The sequence below is a fragment of the Tiliqua scincoides genome, chromosome 5 (assembly GCF_035046505.1).
Source record: "Tiliqua scincoides isolate rTilSci1 chromosome 5, rTilSci1.hap2, whole genome shotgun sequence".
Lineage (NCBI taxonomy): Eukaryota > Metazoa > Chordata > Lepidosauria > Squamata > Scincidae > Tiliqua > Tiliqua scincoides.
The window spans coordinates 127,585,669-127,604,357 of record NC_089825.1 but is presented as its reverse complement, the minus strand read 5'-3'; the positions used below and the strand labels follow the sequence as shown (position 1 = coordinate 127,604,357).

Sequence of the window (18,689 nt, the reverse complement as noted above, 5' to 3'; positions counted from 1 at the left end):
ATTGAGTGTTGGGAGGGTTAGGACAGACTAAAGAAAATATTTCTTTACTCAGCGTGTGGTTGGTCTGTGGAACTCCTTGCCACAGGATGTGGTGATGGCTTCTGGCCTGGACGCCTTTAAAAGGGGATTGGACAAGTTTCTGGAGGAAAGATCCATTACGGGTTACAAGCCATGATGTGCATGTGCCACCTCCTGATTTTAGAAATGGGCTATGCCAGATGCAAGGGAGGGCACCAGGATGAGTTCTCTTGTTATCTGGTGTGCTCGCTGGGGCATTTGGTGGGCCGCTGTGAGATACAGGAAGCTGGACTAGATGGGCCATGGCCTGATCCAGTGGGGCTGTTCTTATGTTCTTAACTACAATTCCCAGGAAGCCTTGCAGGTCTCTTGTTATCTGGTGTGCTCCCTGGGGCATTTGGTGGGCCACTGTTGGATACAGGAAGCTGGACTAGATGGGCCTATGGCCTGATCCAGTGGGGCTGTGCTTATGTTCATCCCCGAGTCTCAGCTCTGCCAACTGCCCCTTCCAGCAGCTGTCACCCCTACTTCCCTATAGTCCCTGGACTGGCACTGTGAACACTGCACCTTCCGAAACAAGAGCCACAGCCATGTGTGTGAAATGTGCAACCGGACCAGCCAGCGGCGGGCCCCCCAGACGGCGGTGCTGCGGACCCAGCCGGAGAAAGAGGAGGAAGAAAAGCGCAAGAAGGGTCCAGTGGAGGTCAAGACAGAACCCAAGTCTCTATGGAAGTCTGCTCGGAGCCTCTCCAGGAAGAGGAGGAGCATCGGAGACAGGAAAAGCTGCGTGAGGATGGCAGAAGCTGGTCACCATGATCAGGGTGAGCTGTTGCCCTGAAATGGGGTGCTTCTGGGACAGCTGTCCACCAGGGATGTGCAGTGGGTGGAGAGGCAGGTCTCCCCACCAAAGCGCCGCTGCCATGGGAGGTGCGCAAGCACTCCCAGCCATGCGCGTTGCCTCCCACTGCAGCGGTGCTTTTCAAAGGACTCTGGTGGGGAGGCTCGGTCTCACCTGCCTCCCCATCCCCTGCCCCTATGGTGGCAGTGCTTTTGAAGGACTCCACTGAGGAAGCTCTGCCTCACCTGTCTCCCCACCCCACCGCATGTCCCTTCTGTCCACTGGGGGCTGGAGATGGAAGCTTTCCTTCCTCCACTCAGAGTGCCCCATTTCTTCTCCTGCCCCCCATCGATCTCGTGGCCGGCCTGTCATCGGCCTCCAAACCACTTGCTGGATTGGACGCCCATCTATTCGTTTGTAATTAGTGTAATTAGTTTGTGGAACTCCTTGCCACTGGAAGTAGTGATGGCATCTTGCCTGGATGCCTTTAAGAGGGGATTGGACAAATTTCTGGAGGAGAAATTCATTACGGGTTACAAGTCATAGTAAGTATGTGCAAGCTCTTGGTTTTAGAGGCAAGCTGCCTCTGATTGCCAGATGCAGGGGAGGGCACCTGGATGCAGGTTGTGCCTGTTGTCTTGTGTGCTCCCTGGGGGACTTGGTGGGCCACTGTGAGATTCAGGAAGCTGGACTAGATGGACCCTTGACCTGATCCAGCGGGGCTCTCCTTCTGTTCTTCTATTTGGTCAAGGCTGCCCACCTCCCTTGGTGTCTCACTTCTTGTTTTCCCGCAGGAAGCTGAGGCAGTAGGCGTAGTTCCTGAACTGGTGGTCTCTGCCTTGCATTACTCGGGGGCCGAGCTGCCTCTGGCTTGGCTGAATTCGGAGCTTCCCTGCGTTCTGGAATCAGTGGCTGAATTGGCCACGCAGCGAGGCCAGGAGGAGCCAGGGGGAGGTCTGGGTGCCGTCACCCGCCAGGAAGCTCAGACTGCGTGGATGGAGAGTCAGGGGGACATGGATGAAGCTGTCAGCCGATGTCTGAGCGCCCGGCGTAGCAAGGTCAGCCTGGGGAAAGCCTGAGGAGGGGGTGGGGGTTGTTGGGAAAATGTTCTTGGGAAAGAAGTGTGTGTGTGTGTGTGTGTGTGTGTGTGTGTGTGTGTGTGGAGGGGGTGTCTTATGGCAGCTAAAGCTGAAAGATGTTATCTCCGGAAAGGGCGTGAAATTTGGAAAATGGTGATAAAGAACAGAATTCAGAGAAGAAGGGTCAACTGGATAGCCCATGGAGGGAGGTTCTGGAGAGCGGATGAGAAGCACTTTGGGAGGAGCCTTTGTTTTGTGGGTGGAGTCTTAAGACAAAAAGTGGGCAGGGCTTCACCTCTACAGCGTTTATAAGAATAACACGGATGTACAAAAAAAAAACCCCCAAAAAACACCCACTTTTTTTTAGTTGCCAAAGATGTTTGAATGAGTTTAGGATATTTTGGAGGTGCAGAATCCAAAAATGGAATCAGCTTCCTCACGAGGAAGCTGCTTGAATCGGCATACAGATGACCCTTGGTATCTGCTGGTTTGGTACACTCAGATTTGAGTATCCTTGGCCCGCAGGTTCCAAACCTGTGGAGTGGGTCACCTGTTGCCCTCCAGTCATGGCCAGAGGTCCAAAAAGCAGGACTTCTGGTTTTTGGCCGGAAACTGGAGGTCGTGCTTTTTGGCCCTCAGAAGGCTCTCGGGTCATGTTTGGGAGTCTAAAAAAGGGAGTGGAACCAGCTGAAGGGTTGAGGAGGAATTTGGTGGGACTTGAGTACGGAGGCTTTGACAGGAGAAAGGGGAGAGTTGTATGCACTAAGTCCCCCTCACATGTTCTGCTTCTGTTCTGGAAGCTGGAACATACATGGGTTGAAACAGTCTGCTCTTGCCAGCCCAGTGCTGCTGTGCTTGCACAAAGCACCACAATGGACGTACCGCACCTGCGTGAAAGCGCCGACATAGCCTGTCAGGTTTTTGGCATCCCAGGCTTGAGGTTGTTATTAGCCAGGATGTGGCAGGAGGTCCTGATATCTGGGCCTGGTGTGAAGCAGTCCGCGAGGCAGCACACCTGACGCAATCAGCTGCACCTGTTGCAGGTGGCAGTCACGTGACTCTGGGAAGGTGTGCGCAGAGTCACGTAGGCTATGGTGGAGTGGTGCAGCGCACCACTGGACAGCCAATCAGAGTGGGTCACAAGACTGTCTTGTGACTATGAGGTTGCCCTACTCTGATTGGCTGGCCCCGGTATATATGGGGCAAGTACAGACACCAAGGTGTGGGTTGTTGTGGTGGAGTTTCTGCGTGCCGTGTTGCTGGTTTGTTCTGTGACTTGGACTGCCTTCTCGTGACTGTGACCTGCTGTATCCCTGACTTCTGGACCGTTTGACTGACTACTCTTCTGCCTGCTCCTTTTACCAGTACCTGCTTCTGCAACAAACAAGCCTGTGCCTGCTTCTTTGGCTCTGTTTGGGATCGCCTGCTTCTTTTGCTATCTCCCTACGCTCCCGTGCCACTCTGCCATCGGGAAAGCAAGGGCTATCCTCCCCTGCTGACCTGACATAGCCGTCTGTCACTCGGGGAGCCCGTGTGTCTTGGAAGAGGGGTGCTGAGTCTTGGAAGGGAGCTGGGCTATTGAGACTGAAGGGTTGGAGTTGTTGGGGAGCTGGGCTGGAGCTGATTGCGAGCCAGAGCTCACGAGGGCTTAGCCCTGGGGTCGGTCAGCTGCTTTCCTATGAGTCCCTTCGGGGAGAAAGGCGAGGTAAAAATAAAGTTGTTATTATTATTATTATTATTATTATTATTATTATTATTATTATTATTATCATCATGGAGTGCCCATGGCTGAAATTCAGTCCCTGACACTCCAGTCTTGGAAACAAGGCTCTGACTGGGGAAATGGTGGGGACGGATTGGGACCAGTGTGGGATTTGGCCGTGTGGGGTCTTGCCCTTTCCAAACAGGTGCGGGAGCTGAAAGCGCTGGGGTTTGGCGAGCGAAGCCCTGTCCTGCAGGCCCTCTACCAGAACAACGGCGACCTGTGGCGGGCACTGGTGCAGTTGCAGCGCCTCCGGCTGGAACCCTTTCACCAGCGCCTGTGGGAGGCAGAGGAGCCCCCCATTGACTTCCACAGCCCTGACCGGCAGGTATGAGAGAAACCCTTGGGGAGCAGGTCTCCTGCTGAGGCCTCTGGCTCCCATCCAATGCCCCGTTGCCTCCCTTCCTGCAGGCTGTGCTGCGACGTCTCCTCGCCTCGCTGTCCTTGCCCAGCTGGGGCCGTGCAGAGCTGGTGCTCTCGCTGATGCTGGAGCAGCCGAGCGAGGGGGGCTGGGAGCTGGCTGACATCGTGGAGGCTGTGATGGCCTCTCACAACCGGGACTTCATCAAGCGCCTGCTGAACTGGGAGTGTGCTGTCTGCAGCCTGGCCTTGCCTCGCAATAAGGTGCCAAATGTCTTCCCTTCGTAAGGGCAAATTAACCACACAGATCTGATCTTCCCCCTTCACGCCCATTTCCCTACCACTTCAAAAGTTCTCACAACGACCCTGCGAGGTAGGTTTTGCTTTGCGGCCCTCTGGGTTCAGCCTTCAACACCTCCTTGCTGGTTGGCCTCTAGTCTGTTCTCTCTCGCGAGGAGGGCTTAAAACAAAAAATGGTTGAGAGAGAGCCCTTGCCGGACGCCCATAACTGTGGACACCATCAGGTGTGTGCTGCTGCCCTGGCCCTTCACTCCATGGGGCACCTCAGCATTGGAAATCCCAGGGGATGTGATATCTTCCCATTTGCCGCTTCAGAAAAATGTGGGTTTTCAGACAAGAGTGGGAGGCAGGACTGTGGGGCACAGCTGCTGTCCCAGGGATCGTGTCCACCTGGGACACGTCTGAAGAGGGGTTTTGAGAGGGCAAATTCTGTGTTTCCATGGAGACTGTGCCTGTACATATACAAAACACACAAAGTCCCGAGGAGAAAAAAGACATAGTGGAAATGGAGAAGGTGCAAAAGAGAGCGACTAAGATGATTGCGGGGCTGGGGCACCTTCCTTATGAGGAAAGGCTTCCTTATGAGGAAGAGGTGTTTGGGTCAGGTCAGAAAATGGGCTGGTTCAATAGAAGACTTTAGATATAGGCTGATGGGTTCTGAGCTGTCTGTGACAGATCAGGAGAGAGATCTTGGGGTGGTGGTGGACAGGTCGATGAAAGTGTCGACCCAATGTGCGGCAGCAGTGAAGAAGGCCAATTCTATGCTTGGGATCATTAGGAAGGGTATTGAGAACAAAACGGCTAGTATTATAATGCCGTTGTACAAATCGATGGTAAGGCCACACCTGGAGTATTGTGTCCAGTTCTGGTCGCCGCATCTCAAAAAAGACATAGTGGAAATGGAAAAGGTGCAAAAGAGAGCGACTAAGATGATTACGGGGCTGGGGCATCTTCCTTATGAGGAAAGGCTATGGCGTTTGGGCCTCTTCAGCCTAGAAAAGAGGCGCCTGAGGGGGGACATGATTGAGACATACAAAATTATGCAGGGGATGGACAGAGTGGATAGGGAGATGCTCTTTACACTCTCCCATAACACCAGAACCAGGGGACATCCACTAAAATTGAGTGTTGGGAGAGTTAGAACAGACAAAAGAAAATATTTCTTTACTCAGCGTGTGGTTGGTCTGTGGAACTCCTTGCCACAGGATGTGGTGATGGCGTCTGGCCTGGACGCCTTTAAAAGGGGATTGGACAAGTTTCTGGAGGAAAGATCCATTACGGGTTACAAGCCATGATGTGCATGTGCAACCTCCTGATTTTAGAAATGGGCTATGTCAGATGCAAGGGAGGGCGCCAGGATGCAGGTCTCTTGTTATCTGGTGTGCTCCCTGGGGCATTTGGTGGGCCGCTGTGAGATTCAGGAAGCTGGACTAGATGGGCCTATGGCCTGATCCAGTGGGGCTGTTCTTATGTTCTTATGCAGCATCCAGCCGGCCAGTGTTGGATATAGGATATTGGTCTGGGCAAACCTTTGGGTCTGATCCAGCCGGGCTTTTCTTGTGTTTTCAGATGCAGTCCTTGACGTCGTGTGAGTGCACAATTTGCCCAGAATGCTTTGCTCTGCACTTCACCATCGCAGTGAAAGAGAAGCACATCACAGACCTGGTGTGTCCTGCTTGCTCCGAGCCTGAGATCAGCGATGAGGGGGAACTCCTCAACTACTTCTCCACCCTTGACATCCAGGTGCCTGCCCCTTGCTCTGGGGTACCCAATTCCTGCATCAGAACCATTTTCAAAATCTCCACTGCATCCCACCCGTGTGCTGGCACTGACATTGCATTGCATGCATCCTTGCATTGCATGCCACAATGCATTGCCACACTGGTCCCAGTCTGTCCCCACCATTTCCACAGTCAGAGCCACAGTGCATTGCCACAATGCAAGGCGTGCGGAATTGCAGCCTGAGTCCCAGCAAAGCACTCGATTTTCTGCTTAACTGAGATGTTTTTGATTCTGTTTTATTGTGAAGCATCAGACGGGAGAGGGTGCAGACCCTTGATGTAAAAGGTGTTCTGTGCCTTTGCTTCTGAGCTGTTTCTGGTCACCTGAGGGTTACAAGGACAAGCTCTTCTCAAATTGCCATGGCCCACCAGAGGGAGGCAGAGAGAAAGGAGTGTCTTCTGTAGATAATTGAGTAGACCACAACTCTGCTTCAAACTCCTGTGATTTGGCTGAATATACAATTCTCCTTGTGTGGGGGTGGGAGGGGGGAACTCTTTCTTATGATTTTAGTCTTTCATTGAACTCATTACCGCCTCCCCTACCTGTGAAGCTGAAGGGGATGAAGTTACCAGTTATTCTCTCTTCTTTCCGACCTCTTTAGTTTAATATTTTGAATCCATTTGTCCTCTCTTATGGTGCTCCATAGCTGCGCAGCTGCTTAGACCCTGAAACTTACGAACTCTTCCACAAAAAGTTGACCGAGAGGGTGCTGATGCGGGACCCAAAGTTTCAGTGGTGCACACATGTGAGTAAGCATTTGTGAATGGGCCTTGGTTCTGGGGAAGAACATTTGCATAAAGGGGACAAGAAGGTCTGTAGTGTGTTCACAAAATGAATAATCCAGATATTAAAACAAAATCCATATTTATATATAAAATAGCTGGGTTTTGGTTGCATTCCAGTGTAACAGAGAGGGGATGGGACTTTCAGATAGCCCTTTCCCCCTCCTTAGACTGGTTTGGGGTGAAATGAATAATCCAAGAAGACAGCTGGAAGTACAGACAGCACTGAAAAATCAACATAGTGTCAGAAGGATGCATGCAATCAGAGCAAGGCACTGATCAGCTAAAAAAGGATCAAAAGGGGTGTGGGATAGGGAAGGCTGGCAAGGATATTAAGCCATGTCTGCTAAATGTTGTATATACAACAGGGACCAAATGTGTACACCTGTGGGCCGGGCAAAAATGGGTTAAAATGCAAGAGGTAACGAAAACAAAAACCTGACTACCTTCTCTGGATACTTTCCCTACCTGCTTACTCATACCCTCCGGGGTGTGGCATGAAGGTGAGTGGCCAAGCCCTTGGTGAAGCATCAGGTGCTTCTGACATCGCACCTGAGCAAATACACATGGGTTTGTGTGTCTGTATGTGAAACATGCTTTTTAATATAGCTTGTGAATGTTCACCAGATTTTACCTGTGGAATTGAACGCAGGGTCCCTCTGAGCTCTTGAATTTCCTGTTCTTGGAAATCTGGTGGGCTTCAAGGGGACCGACTTGAAAGCCAAGTTCTTTATTTACCAATCACTTGGGGAGGAAGAAGAAGGTCAACAGCAGTGCCACAAAAGATAATGGCTACTGTATCTGGATGACTCAGCAGCTTTTTCAGGATGCTGAGTCATCGCAATAGCTTCTGGGGTGGTTGAAATGTCCAGAACAGGTGTAAAAATACTGGGGAAATTGGAGATTTTCATCACAACACCAAGGACAAGCTCTTCCCAAGTTGCCATGGCCCACCAGAGGGAGGCAGAGAGAGAGGAGTGTCTCCTGTAGATAATTGAGTAGAACAGAACTCTGCGCCAAACTCCTGTGATTTGGCTGAATATACAGTTCTCCTTGTGTGGGGGTGGGAGGGGGGAACTCTTTCTTATGATTTTAGTCTTTCATTGAACTCATTACCGCCTCCCCTACTTGTGAAGTTGAAGGGGATGAAGTTACCAGTTATTCTCTTTTCTTTCCGACCTCTTTAGTTTAGTATTTTGTCTGTAGGAGAAGAAAATCCCTCCGCACATCATTCCCACACACCTCAGTTGTGTCACTTCCCACCGCCTGTGTGGAAGCAGAGCTGGGGTGAGAAGAGGGAGAATGTAGCACTCAGAAGAGAACCTGTCCTCTGACCACTCCTGTCTCTCCTCTCTAGTGTTCCTTTGGTTTCATCTACGAGTCTGAGCAGCTGGAGGCCAAGTGTCCGCAGTGCCGCAAGAGCTTCTGTGTCCAGTGCAAGCGCCAGGTCTGTGAGAAGGTGGTGGGAGGGACACAGGGAGGAGCGACACAAAAGGAAATGATGTATGATGGCGAAAGTGGGCAGGGAGATCTTTTTCTTCCTGTCTTCATAAAACCAGAACTCGAGGCTGCCCAGTGAAACTGATGGGCAACAGATCCACGGCAGACGGTGAAGGCTGTAGATCCCCTCACAGTGATAGTGGGTGATCTTGAGAAGGGAGGGCTTCTGTATTGCAAAGGGTTGGGGGTCGTGAGAGCTGAGTCGGCCCTGGCCTGGAAGGAGTGTGGGGTCTGCAATGGTGGAAGGTTCTGGCCCACAGAAGTGGTAGCCCTCCTGTTCATCGCACGCTGCTCGCTCTTTGCCTTCCACCACGAAAGTAGGCAGAGCTCAGGGGAAGAGAGGACTCTCCTTTGACTCTCTGTGTTTCTTTGGCTTGGTCAGTGGGAGCCGCAGCACCAGGGACTGACTTGCGACGGCTTCCTGGAGTGGAAACGAACCAACGACCCTGAATACCAGGCCCAGGGCTTGGCTGTGTACCTGCAGGAGAATGGGATTGGTGAGACGTTCTTGTTTTCCTTGATTCCCAACACATTTGAAAGAAGGCATGTGCTTCTTGGGCAAGGCTGAGCTCCTTCTCCCACCCCTCAAATCCTTTCACAGTCTTGCTCTTCCCTCCTTATCTCCTTGGCCTCCTCTTGTACTATAGCTCTGCCTGTGACCTTCACCTCACCAGCTTCCCGCCTGTCATGAATACGTACCGTTTAGGCCTGGCATGTTGGCAACCTTCAGTCTCGAAAGACTCTGGTATCGCGCTCTGAAAGGTGGTTCTGGAACAGTGTCTAGTGTGGCTGAAAAGACCGATTCGGGAGTGACAGTCCCTTCCACGCTGGGAGCAAGTGTAGTGTGTCCCTGGTCTGCCTCCCTGGCTGTGGGCCTTCCTTCTTTGCCTCTTTGCCTCAGACTGTTGGCCAAGTGTCTCTTCAAACTGGGAAAGGCCAAGCTGCACAGCCTGCCTCCAAGCAGGCCGCTCAGAGGCCAGGGTTTCCCACCTGTTGAGGTCCACTCCTAAGGCCTTCAGATCCCTCTTGCAGATGTCCCTGTATCGCAGCTGTGGTCTACCTGTAGGGCGCTTTCCTTGCACGAGTTCTCCATAGAGGAGATCCTTTGGGATCCGGCCATCATCCATTCTCATGACATGACCAAGCCAACGCAGGCGTCTCTGTTTCAGCAGTGAATACATGCTAGGGATTCCAGCTCGTTCCAGGACTGTATTGTTTGGAACTTTGTCCTGCCAGGTGATGCCGAGAATGCATTGGAGGATGTGGAAAGCATTCAGTTTCCTCTCCTGTTGTGAGTGAAGAGGTCGTTTAGGCCTAGTAGCATGTAAAGCCAGAACCAAGCAACAAAGAAGTGGCTTGCAGTTCCTAGCTGTAAGGAATTTACAACTCAATGGAAGGTGATAATGTATCACCAAACAGACAAAAGACACACCCCTTGGGCTTTGTTCTTATACTTCTCAGGCAAACAGGATGGAGGTGACTGTACTTATTTTAAACTGTCCAATCAGAAGCTCTTGGGGACAGAATCTTCCGGAAGTGGGGCTGGATGCTAGTCCTCTGAGTTCTTCCCCTCCCCACTGAAGATTCATGGGTGCCTCTCTGTCTGCGTAGGTGCTACAATATCACCTTCCATTGAGTTGTAAATTCCTTGCAGCTAAGAACTGCAAGCCACTTCTCTGTTGCTTGGTTCTGGCTTTACATGCTACTAGGCCTAAAATGTACATATTCATGACACCGCCCTTGGCTATCTGGAGGCCAGTTACTCCCTAAAGCAACTCTACCAGTTAAGCCTGCAACTGCCTCCCAGACCCTTTCTCGTTTCCATCAGAATCCTTCTCCAAATCCAGCTTTTTAATAAAGCCTTTGACACTACTCCTTAGTCTTTATACCCTACAGTAGTTGAACCTCAATTTGCAAAACTGAAATATTTTTTTCCTGTGACCCCTGTCATCATCTCTCTTCCCCGTTTGTCTCCTGTGTGTTGAATTGTAGATGGGGAGCTCCTCAGGGAAGGGCCCTGTGCTCTTGTACTTTGTAAAGCGCCACATGCTTCGATGATGTGACTTCCTAGCAGCCTTTGCTCATTTGCCTGGTGACAAGCAGGGGTCAAGCAGTCTGCCTGGGGTCAAGCAGTCTTGCCTGGGGTCAAGCAGTCCTCCCCTTGGCCTCTGCAGCCACAAGCTATCTCTTCCCTTTCAGCAACATGGAATATTCTTCTGAGTAGGGTTCCCTATCTCACAGATCTCTTCTTCTCTTGTTCTCTCCCTCCAGCCTGCCCCAAGTGCAAGTTCTCATACGCCCTGGCCCGGGGAGGCTGCATGCATTTCCATTGTCCCCAATGCCGACACCATTTCTGCAGCGGTTGCTACAGTGCTTTCCATGCCAAGAACGTAAGAATGCCGGAGGGAGTTTGTGGCATGGAATTGAGGGGCCGGGTGGAGGGGCGTATGAGCTGTCTTCCTTATAAAGCGGCATTGTTGCCCACTCTGAGCATCCAGGGTGATGTGGGATAAAACTTACAGGCCCTGGGGCTCTTGCCTTGCACAGGAGCTGTGCAGTAGTTGTCCTTCACAACTATTCTGTGAGGTAGGACACCGTATTCCCATTTTACGGATGGGAAACCATGGCTGGGAGGGAGTGACTTGCCTGTAGCTCGCAGGGATTCTGTGGCAGAGTTAGTGATTGAACCAGTCTCCCTGGGTTCCCTTCTAAATATCTGTATGAATAGATAATGATGGGCACACCATGTGGACCCTAGTACAATTTGGAGATGCCCTCTGTATCCTAAGAACACTAGAAGAAAGAACAAACCAGGATTTTCCAGCCCGTTTGGGTTGTGAAAACCATGGTGACGCGTGTGTGTTTTTCTGCAGTGGATATAGAAATCGCAGGAAAGCTGCTGTTTCAATGGCAGGGAACAGGAGAGGCTCAAGCAGCCTTAAGTGTCACCATCAAGGCTGGAGTAATAGAAATTGCTAAGCTAATTGCTTGGGCAAGGCCAGCAGCCCAAGACTTCCCTGTGTCTGAGGCGGTGTGTCAAATGCTGCCCCTCCCCCAACCTGGTGCTGTGCCAGCCTCTCTTCTCCCACTCTCTATATTGGATGAGGGGGGATGAATGGAAGAGGAAATGTGGAGCAGTAGAGTGGTGGGCTAGAGTGCCTCCAGGCTACTCTACCCAATGCTCTCTAGCCCACCATTGTGCTCTCCTCCACATCCCTGTTCTGCTCCACCCCCCTCCTCCTTTTCCAAGCAGGGAATGGGAGGAGGAGCAGCAGCAGCAGCAGCAGTGGAGGTGAATGGGAGACTGGAGATGGGCACCCCTTTTATCTGTAGCCTGAGATGACCCCCCCTTCCATTGGCCGTATGGATGAACTGGCTTTGAATGAGGGAAAGGTTAAATCTGATATGCATTTGGCTGGTGGTGTCAGCTGAGGGATGCACTGAAGAACATTCAGTTTCAGATCAGTTGTGGCGTGGACTTTTTGAGCATTGAAGTCAGGGGGGAAAGGAAACATCTGCTGCACGGGTTTAAAAAGTCATGGATCAGAACAACATTTTGATCAATAACACCATTGGCCTCCAAAACACTTCAGGTTCTCTGTGGTCAGCTCATGAGCCTGATGCAGTCCTGGGGAAATCTGAGAGTCTGCTTGATGATGTCATGCCTTCAAATCGGGCAGGCTGATTTTGCACTGAAAAAGCAGGGAAGCAGGAGGGAGGTGTCCCGTTTACTGCATCTGAAAACAAACAAGCCAGAACGATTAATCCTTAGGAAGGGCCACTTCCCTAGTTGGCAACTAGACACTTTGCGGGTGGAATGGAGGCGGGACAAACCCCTGGCTCTTTCTGCCAAGGCCTGTTATTGCAGAAGCCATTCCATTTGCACATGCCTCTGGGTTGGCCGGTTGGGGGGCAGGAGCTCAGTGCTACCCCTGAAAACCTGGGTTTGGCTCGGGACCTCCAGATGCCAATAACTGGGCTACACACCAGTCCCCCGTAGAGCCAGGGTGAGGAACACATGATAAATATATTTGCCCAGGGTGGTGCCAGCTGCTTGCTTCCTCTCATCCTTTATCCCCACCCCAGAAATGCCCGATTCCGGAGTGCCCTATACGGAAGTCCCTGCATGGCCACCACCCTCGCGACTGCCTCTTTTACCTGCGCGACTGGGATGTGCCTCGCCTGCAGCGCCTCTTACAGGTCAGTGTGAACTAAAGCGTGATGGGAAGGGCCAAAGGGATGTTCCATGGAAGGAGAAGCAGAGGCCACAGCTTTCTGCCAAGGAGAGAGGGGGGAGAATTCTCTTGCTAGGGATGCCTAAAGCCACAGCTCTCTTTTGATGTCTCTCCTTTGCAGGATAACAATGTTGTGTTCAACACAGAACCTCCCGCTGGGACCCGTGTTAGCCCTGGAGGTGAGTACGGAGGGGTTTGGGGGATAGGCACCAGGATAGGCAGGGGATTTGCATTCCCTGTCGCCATGCCCTGCATGGTAGATTTGGGGTTGTTGGATTACACAGGCCAACACACATTTTGCTTCCTTAAACTTTACACCAGTTCCTGGGTATATTTGGTGTGCTGATTCCAAAAATGACATCCGTTTTGCCCTATCACGTCTAGTTTTGGAGACACAGAATAGCCACTTTAGTGAATGGAAGCTGCTTCATGAGGAAGCTGCTTGAACCATTCACTAAAGTGGCTATTCCGTGTCTCCAAAACTAGACGTGATAGGGCAAAACAAATGCCATTTTTGGAATCGGCACCCCAAATTCATATCAAACCACCATGAAGTTTGGGAAAAACTTTTCTGACCCTCAGTTTTGTAGGCCTGTGCTATTTGCTGCTTTTTATAAGAATTCTGGGTGATGTGGCATGTTAGAGAGAGGAGTGGCTTGCCCAGATATGTAGTAGTGGCACCCTTTTCTTATCTCTGGTACAAAGACAGACCACATAGTTATATCATGGCTTCCCTCAAGGTTCCTGGCCATTGTTTTGAGCTCACCGATTACTCTCTGGATCTCCCCATTCAGCTGCAATTCCTTGTGAAACTGGTCTAGCTCTGTAGTGCTTAGAAGGGGCCGTGGTCTAACACCGAAAGTCCTTCTCCCCAGGTGGCTGTCGTGTAATGGAGCAGAAGGAGACCATGGCTGGGCTGAAGGACGAGCCTTGTGGCAAAGATACCCAAGCTGGATATGCCGGCCTTTGCCAGTGAGTGACATGATTTTGTGGGGCACTGCCGATTGGGAAGTCACGAGGCAGCTGTCAGGGGTATAGAACAGGGTGTGAGGGTGGGGACCTAGAGCAGAGGCAGAGTGTGGCCGCTGTGCAATAGAGGGAAAGGGGCCGTATCTATGATGTGACCTAGTTTGGCATCAAGAGCAGTTGAGTTACAGTCACGGGTGTCCCTCCTGCCCCCAGAGCACACTACAAAGAGTACCTAGTCAGCCTCATCAACGGACACTCCCTGGATCCAGCCGTCCTCTACACTCTGCCTGAACTGGAGATCGTCTGCCATCGCTATCTGCCGGCAGCGGTGCTGCCGCCTCGGGGCCCAGCGGAGGACGACGAAGCTTATCGTGGGCGCCTGGTTAAGGTGAAGCTGGATTACCCAGGACAGAAGGGAGAGGGGGATCCTTAGACTGAACGCTGGAAAAATTGACCTCTCCCTTTTTTCTCTTCTTTTCTCCAACTCACCACAGAAATTAGTGGACGAGGTGCCTCTAGGTCCGAAAATCCCACGCAGACGGAAGTAGCTAGATGGAGGATGTGCCTGGAAGAAAAAATTGAGGGGCTGCAATCTGGCTCTCTGTTGTGTTGTGGGTCCCTGTTCTGTAGGGAGTGTGTCCGGGGAAAGCACACTTTGTGTCTGGTGAGGGGGGTCTTGTTGTCTGGGAGGTTTTGATTTTTCAGAGTGCCTTTATCTCAGGGGTGTCCCAAACAGCAGTCTGAAGACTTCTAGCTACCAAAAAGTTCAGCACTGGGTGGGGAAGAGTTGGCAGACTCTTCATCTTTCCAAACATCCCATTCTCACCTACACCTCTGCACCTCCACTGCCACCAGCTGAAAAACAATTCTGGAGACTTAGAGAGACGGCAGGGGTGGATTTTAGTTTCTGCCTAGCTTTATTTGAGAGATTATTTTTTTTAAATTAAAAAATAGCTGCTGGGCTTCATGGGGAGTGCTTTTGTTTCTGTGATCAAAGTGAAAATGTTCTGCTGCAATTCTACAAATTCTCAGATCCATCCCTTTCTGGTTCATTTATCAACCTGCGGCCGTGATCTTTAGAAAATGAGTACATTGTACCTCTGAATAAAGGGGTTCTGTGACTAAAAAGGAAAAAAAAAAGTGTGTATCTCTTTTTGGAAATCTATCACCTCACCTCTTACCTTGGGCAGAAACGTTTCAAAAAAAGAGATTTTCTCTCCTCCCTTGGGAATATTATTAGTCCAGCAAAATGGTATCTGTCACTTTCTCTCTTGCCCATGAATGCCCAGATCATAGAAAAGTACCTTTGGGCACCCTGGCCTCTGAGCGGCCCGCTTGGAGGCAGGCTGTGCAGCATGGTCTTTCCCAGTTTGAAGAGACACTTGGCCAACAGTCTGAGGCTAAGAGGCAAAGAAGGAAGGCCCACAGCCAGGGAGACAGACCAGGGACAGACTGCACTTGCTCCCGGTGTGGAAGGGATTGTCACTCCCGGATTGGCCTTTTCAGCCACACTAGACGCTGTGCCAGAAGCACCATTCAGAGCGCGATACCAGAGTCTTTCGAGACTGAAGGTTGCCAACTCACCTTTGGGCATCTTGCTTACTGTTCTTCCTCCTAGCAGTAAGATACTTCAGGGGAAGTTCACAAGGAGACCCTATGAGTGAAATGAACTCTGCGCATGCTGAACATGATTGCCTGCTCCCCTCAGCCTCAAATCAGGGTTCTGCTGCATCCAGCCAGCCATGGGTGAACATGAAAGAGACCACAATCCCTATGCTTAAAACCAGCCCTGCCACCACCACCCTCTGCCAGTCCTCCAGCTAGGGGAACCGATGGGCATCCCAGCTTCGTGGAGGGGCAGAGATACTCAAGCCCCAGGGTCCCTTCCTAGTACAGACAAAGCATAACAACATGACTTAGGGCACAATACTAACCAGGTCTACTCAGAAGTAAGTCCTATTTTGTTTAATGGGGCTTACTCTCAGGAATGTGTGGTTAGGATAGCAGCCTGAGTGGTCAGAACTGAACTTGGACTAGACCAGAGTTCTCCACCCAGTCATCACACACAACTGAGGTAGTTTTTATATTTATTAAAAGAATTCCCAGGTTTAATCTCTAATCTCGGGAACTTAGCTCCAGAGCCTGTGCAGAGTGATAAACACCATCTCTCAGCACAGCAAACTCAGCAAGGGAAGGCCAATAGGAACCTCCCTCCCCCCAAGCTTTTTATATCTTTTCCCCACTTTCTGGAATATTCCATCCCATCAGAGGTTTGAAACCTCCAAAAATGCTAGAGGAGAGGACTGAGAATACTCTCGCCGCCTCCCAACTGGTGAACCCTACTGGGGCCCCTTCCCAATTAACTCACAGAGCACTCTGGCCTTGAAAGGCCTAAACGGTTCTGATAAGGCAGGTGTTTCTTATGAGAACCACCCCAATTAACTGTCTTCTCTCCCAGCACCGGAAGACACAGGCTTCGTGCATAAGGAATCAAGCTCACCAATGTGGACTCTTGCGTTCTTCACTGCATTGTGGTTTTTAATAGCACCTACAAAGGGAAAGCATCAAAGCTGGAATGGGCCGAAACAGGCCCTTAAAACGGATGCAAAACGCAGTGGTATGTGTTGCATACCCAAGAACATTGTTTTAGAGCTGGCGCTGCTCCAACAGTACACTTTAATTAGTTCCATTGCAGCTAGAACTAATTTGGAACAGGTCGAAACTGACGTTGTGTAACTCACGTTATCCAAAAACCAGTGGACTGTGTACAGGAGAACAATATTTTGGAAAGGTCATCCCTGCACTATTACTACTTTATTAAGCCTTTCCCAGCCAAAAATGTGTTTTTAACTATAAATAGATTGGGACGACTGGGCCTAAAGGATCAAAGAAAGCCAGACCCTTGCAGAGCAACAGCCTGGGTGGGAGTGATGGAATGAATGAACCACAAAGCTCCCCCAAGTTTACTGTTCTGGGCTATGAAGACTTTCACAGAAAAATGTCTGGAATGCCAACTTCTGAGCTTTGGGGAGTAGCCAAAATCACAGGGCCCACTGGACAGGTTGGGAGAGCTACAGCAAGCTACAAAACTCCCTGAAATTCCACAATCTGGTACCAGTTTTAGGGAGGGGAGAGAGAGAGAGAGAAACAACTCTGGGGAAAGGGGCCAACTCTTGAGTGAGGAGGACCAACCAAGATCACAGGTTCAGTTGAACTAGATTGCAACTGTGGTGAAAATCTCTGATTGTCCTGGAATTCCCACGGATTGTATTATGAGCTTCCTTACTCTAAAGGGGCTCCAGTGAGAGCTCAGCATCCTGACCCCCTGGATGAGTCATTTGGATGCAGTAGCCTTTGTTGCTGCTGTTGACCTTCTTCCCTGAGGAAGCCAAGAATATGTCTTCGAGCCAGCACGTTGCCCTGTGAGAACCACCTCATTCCCAAATATTTACCCCAACCATCCAAGCCCACAGGTAAAGTCTGGTCATTATATAAAACAGGCTACTGCCACACACACCCTCTGTGTGCCATTGCTATGCTCCATTGTCAGGTGCATCAGAGGCTTCAAGAGCCAGGATGGTGTAGTGGTTTGGGAGGTGGACTTAGGCCTGGAAGATCCAGGTTCAAATCCCCCCTCAGCCATGAAGCTTCTTGGGTGACCTTGGGCCAGTCACTTTCTCTCAGCCTCACCTACCTCACAGGGTTGTTGTGAGGACAAAAGGAGGGGAGCAGTATGGACACCACCCTGAGCTCTTTGGAGGAAGGGGGGTATAAAAATGTGAATAAATAAATAAATAAAATTGGGGCGGGGGGTATGTCATCCAGCTAGGTGTGGTTTAAGAGGACCAAGACCCTGGACTAGCACGAACACCTTGTGTAAGTAAAGTACCCAGCATGTTGGATCAGTGTTTTATTTTGCTCCTGTGCCATCCTTTATCAATATACATTCCTCACAACAACCTTGTTAGGCAGATGAGGTAAGAGTTAATGACTGACCCAAGGGCACCAGAAAGCTTCATGGCTGAGCAGAGGTTTGAACCTGGAGTGGAACCACTACTCCACCCTGATTCTCTGCTATTCCGAATTCCTCAACTGCCTGGCTGTAAAAGGACCCCCTGGGATTTGGGAGGTTCTTCCCCAGCCCTGGCGTGCCAGTATTGCCATCCTGGAGAGAAATGGATGGAGGGATGTTATGGATGTTAGCAGCTAATGGATGTTAGCAGCTGAGCTCTGTCACCCCAGGCTTGTGCTGCACCACAGGAAGGATGGAGCAAGCACTGAGGGCCCAATCCGATTCAATTTTCCAGTGTCGAATGGGGCCTGTGCTGCATCCTGTGGTGGGGAAGTAGTCACAGAGGCCTCCTCAAGACAAGGGAATGTTTGTTCCCTTACCTTGGGGCTGCATTGTGGCTGCACCAGTGCTGGAAACTTGGATAGGTTTGGGCCCTGATACTCCACCAAGTCCGCATTCTGGTATCCCTATTCTGGGACGTCATGGCTATTGGGTTCAACCTGCTCTGACACCTCCATTCTCACCTCCATTCTCCCCTCCCCCGAAGTGCACCATGCTCACTCATCCCCTATCATTTCCATTATGGCAGCAGTGTTCCACTGCTACCCCTGTGCTTATCACAGCACTCTGCCTCAAATGGTTGCTCCTGCTCTTTCAAAAGATGGGCAGGGAGAAGGTTTTTCCCATCTTTCCCTGGCACCTTTTTCAAATGGCAGAAATAGTGGCTGTGGTGTAAGTATACATGGGACAGTAGCCATGACGTCTTGGGAAGAACATGTTAATATAGGATACCTTAGTCTCTCTTTAGAACTTCCCTCTTTAGAACTCTTTAGAACTCCCCTGGGTTCCTCTTTAGAACTTCCCTCTTTAGAACTCCCCTGGGGGCTGGGGCTAAGAATAGGCCCTCAGTTTGGCTGTACTTGTCGTAAGAGGCGACTAAACAGCCACCGGGTAGATGGGACTCGTCAGCCTAGGAAGGCAGCTCATCTAAGAGAAGGAAACTCTGACCTCAAACCTCCACTGCCTTGTGGCTACATCCAGTTCTGGAAAAG

At 50.8% G+C, this 18,689-nt stretch overlaps 1 protein-coding gene across 1 annotated transcript in view; it reads left to right on the top strand.

The window, feature by feature from the left end:
- The window catches only part of RNF31 (ring finger protein 31), a 28,877-nt gene extending 14,129 nt beyond the window's left edge, over positions 1-14,748 (top strand). The window contains 16 exon segments of the mRNA XM_066627491.1: positions 557-767; positions 770-814; positions 817-839; positions 1,651-1,914; positions 3,843-4,025; positions 4,109-4,321; positions 5,927-6,100; positions 6,786-6,884; positions 8,279-8,368; positions 8,804-8,918; positions 10,693-10,811; positions 12,508-12,621; positions 12,778-12,835; positions 13,532-13,628; positions 13,839-14,013; positions 14,120-14,748. Of these exon segments, the coding sequence (XP_066483588.1) occupies positions 557-767; positions 770-814; positions 817-839; positions 1,651-1,914; positions 3,843-4,025; positions 4,109-4,321; positions 5,927-6,100; positions 6,786-6,884; positions 8,279-8,368; positions 8,804-8,918; positions 10,693-10,811; positions 12,508-12,621; positions 12,778-12,835; positions 13,532-13,628; positions 13,839-14,013; positions 14,120-14,173 (2,034 nt within the window). The 3' untranslated portion in view covers positions 14,174-14,748.
- Positions 14,749-18,689: the final 3,941 nt, after the last annotated feature.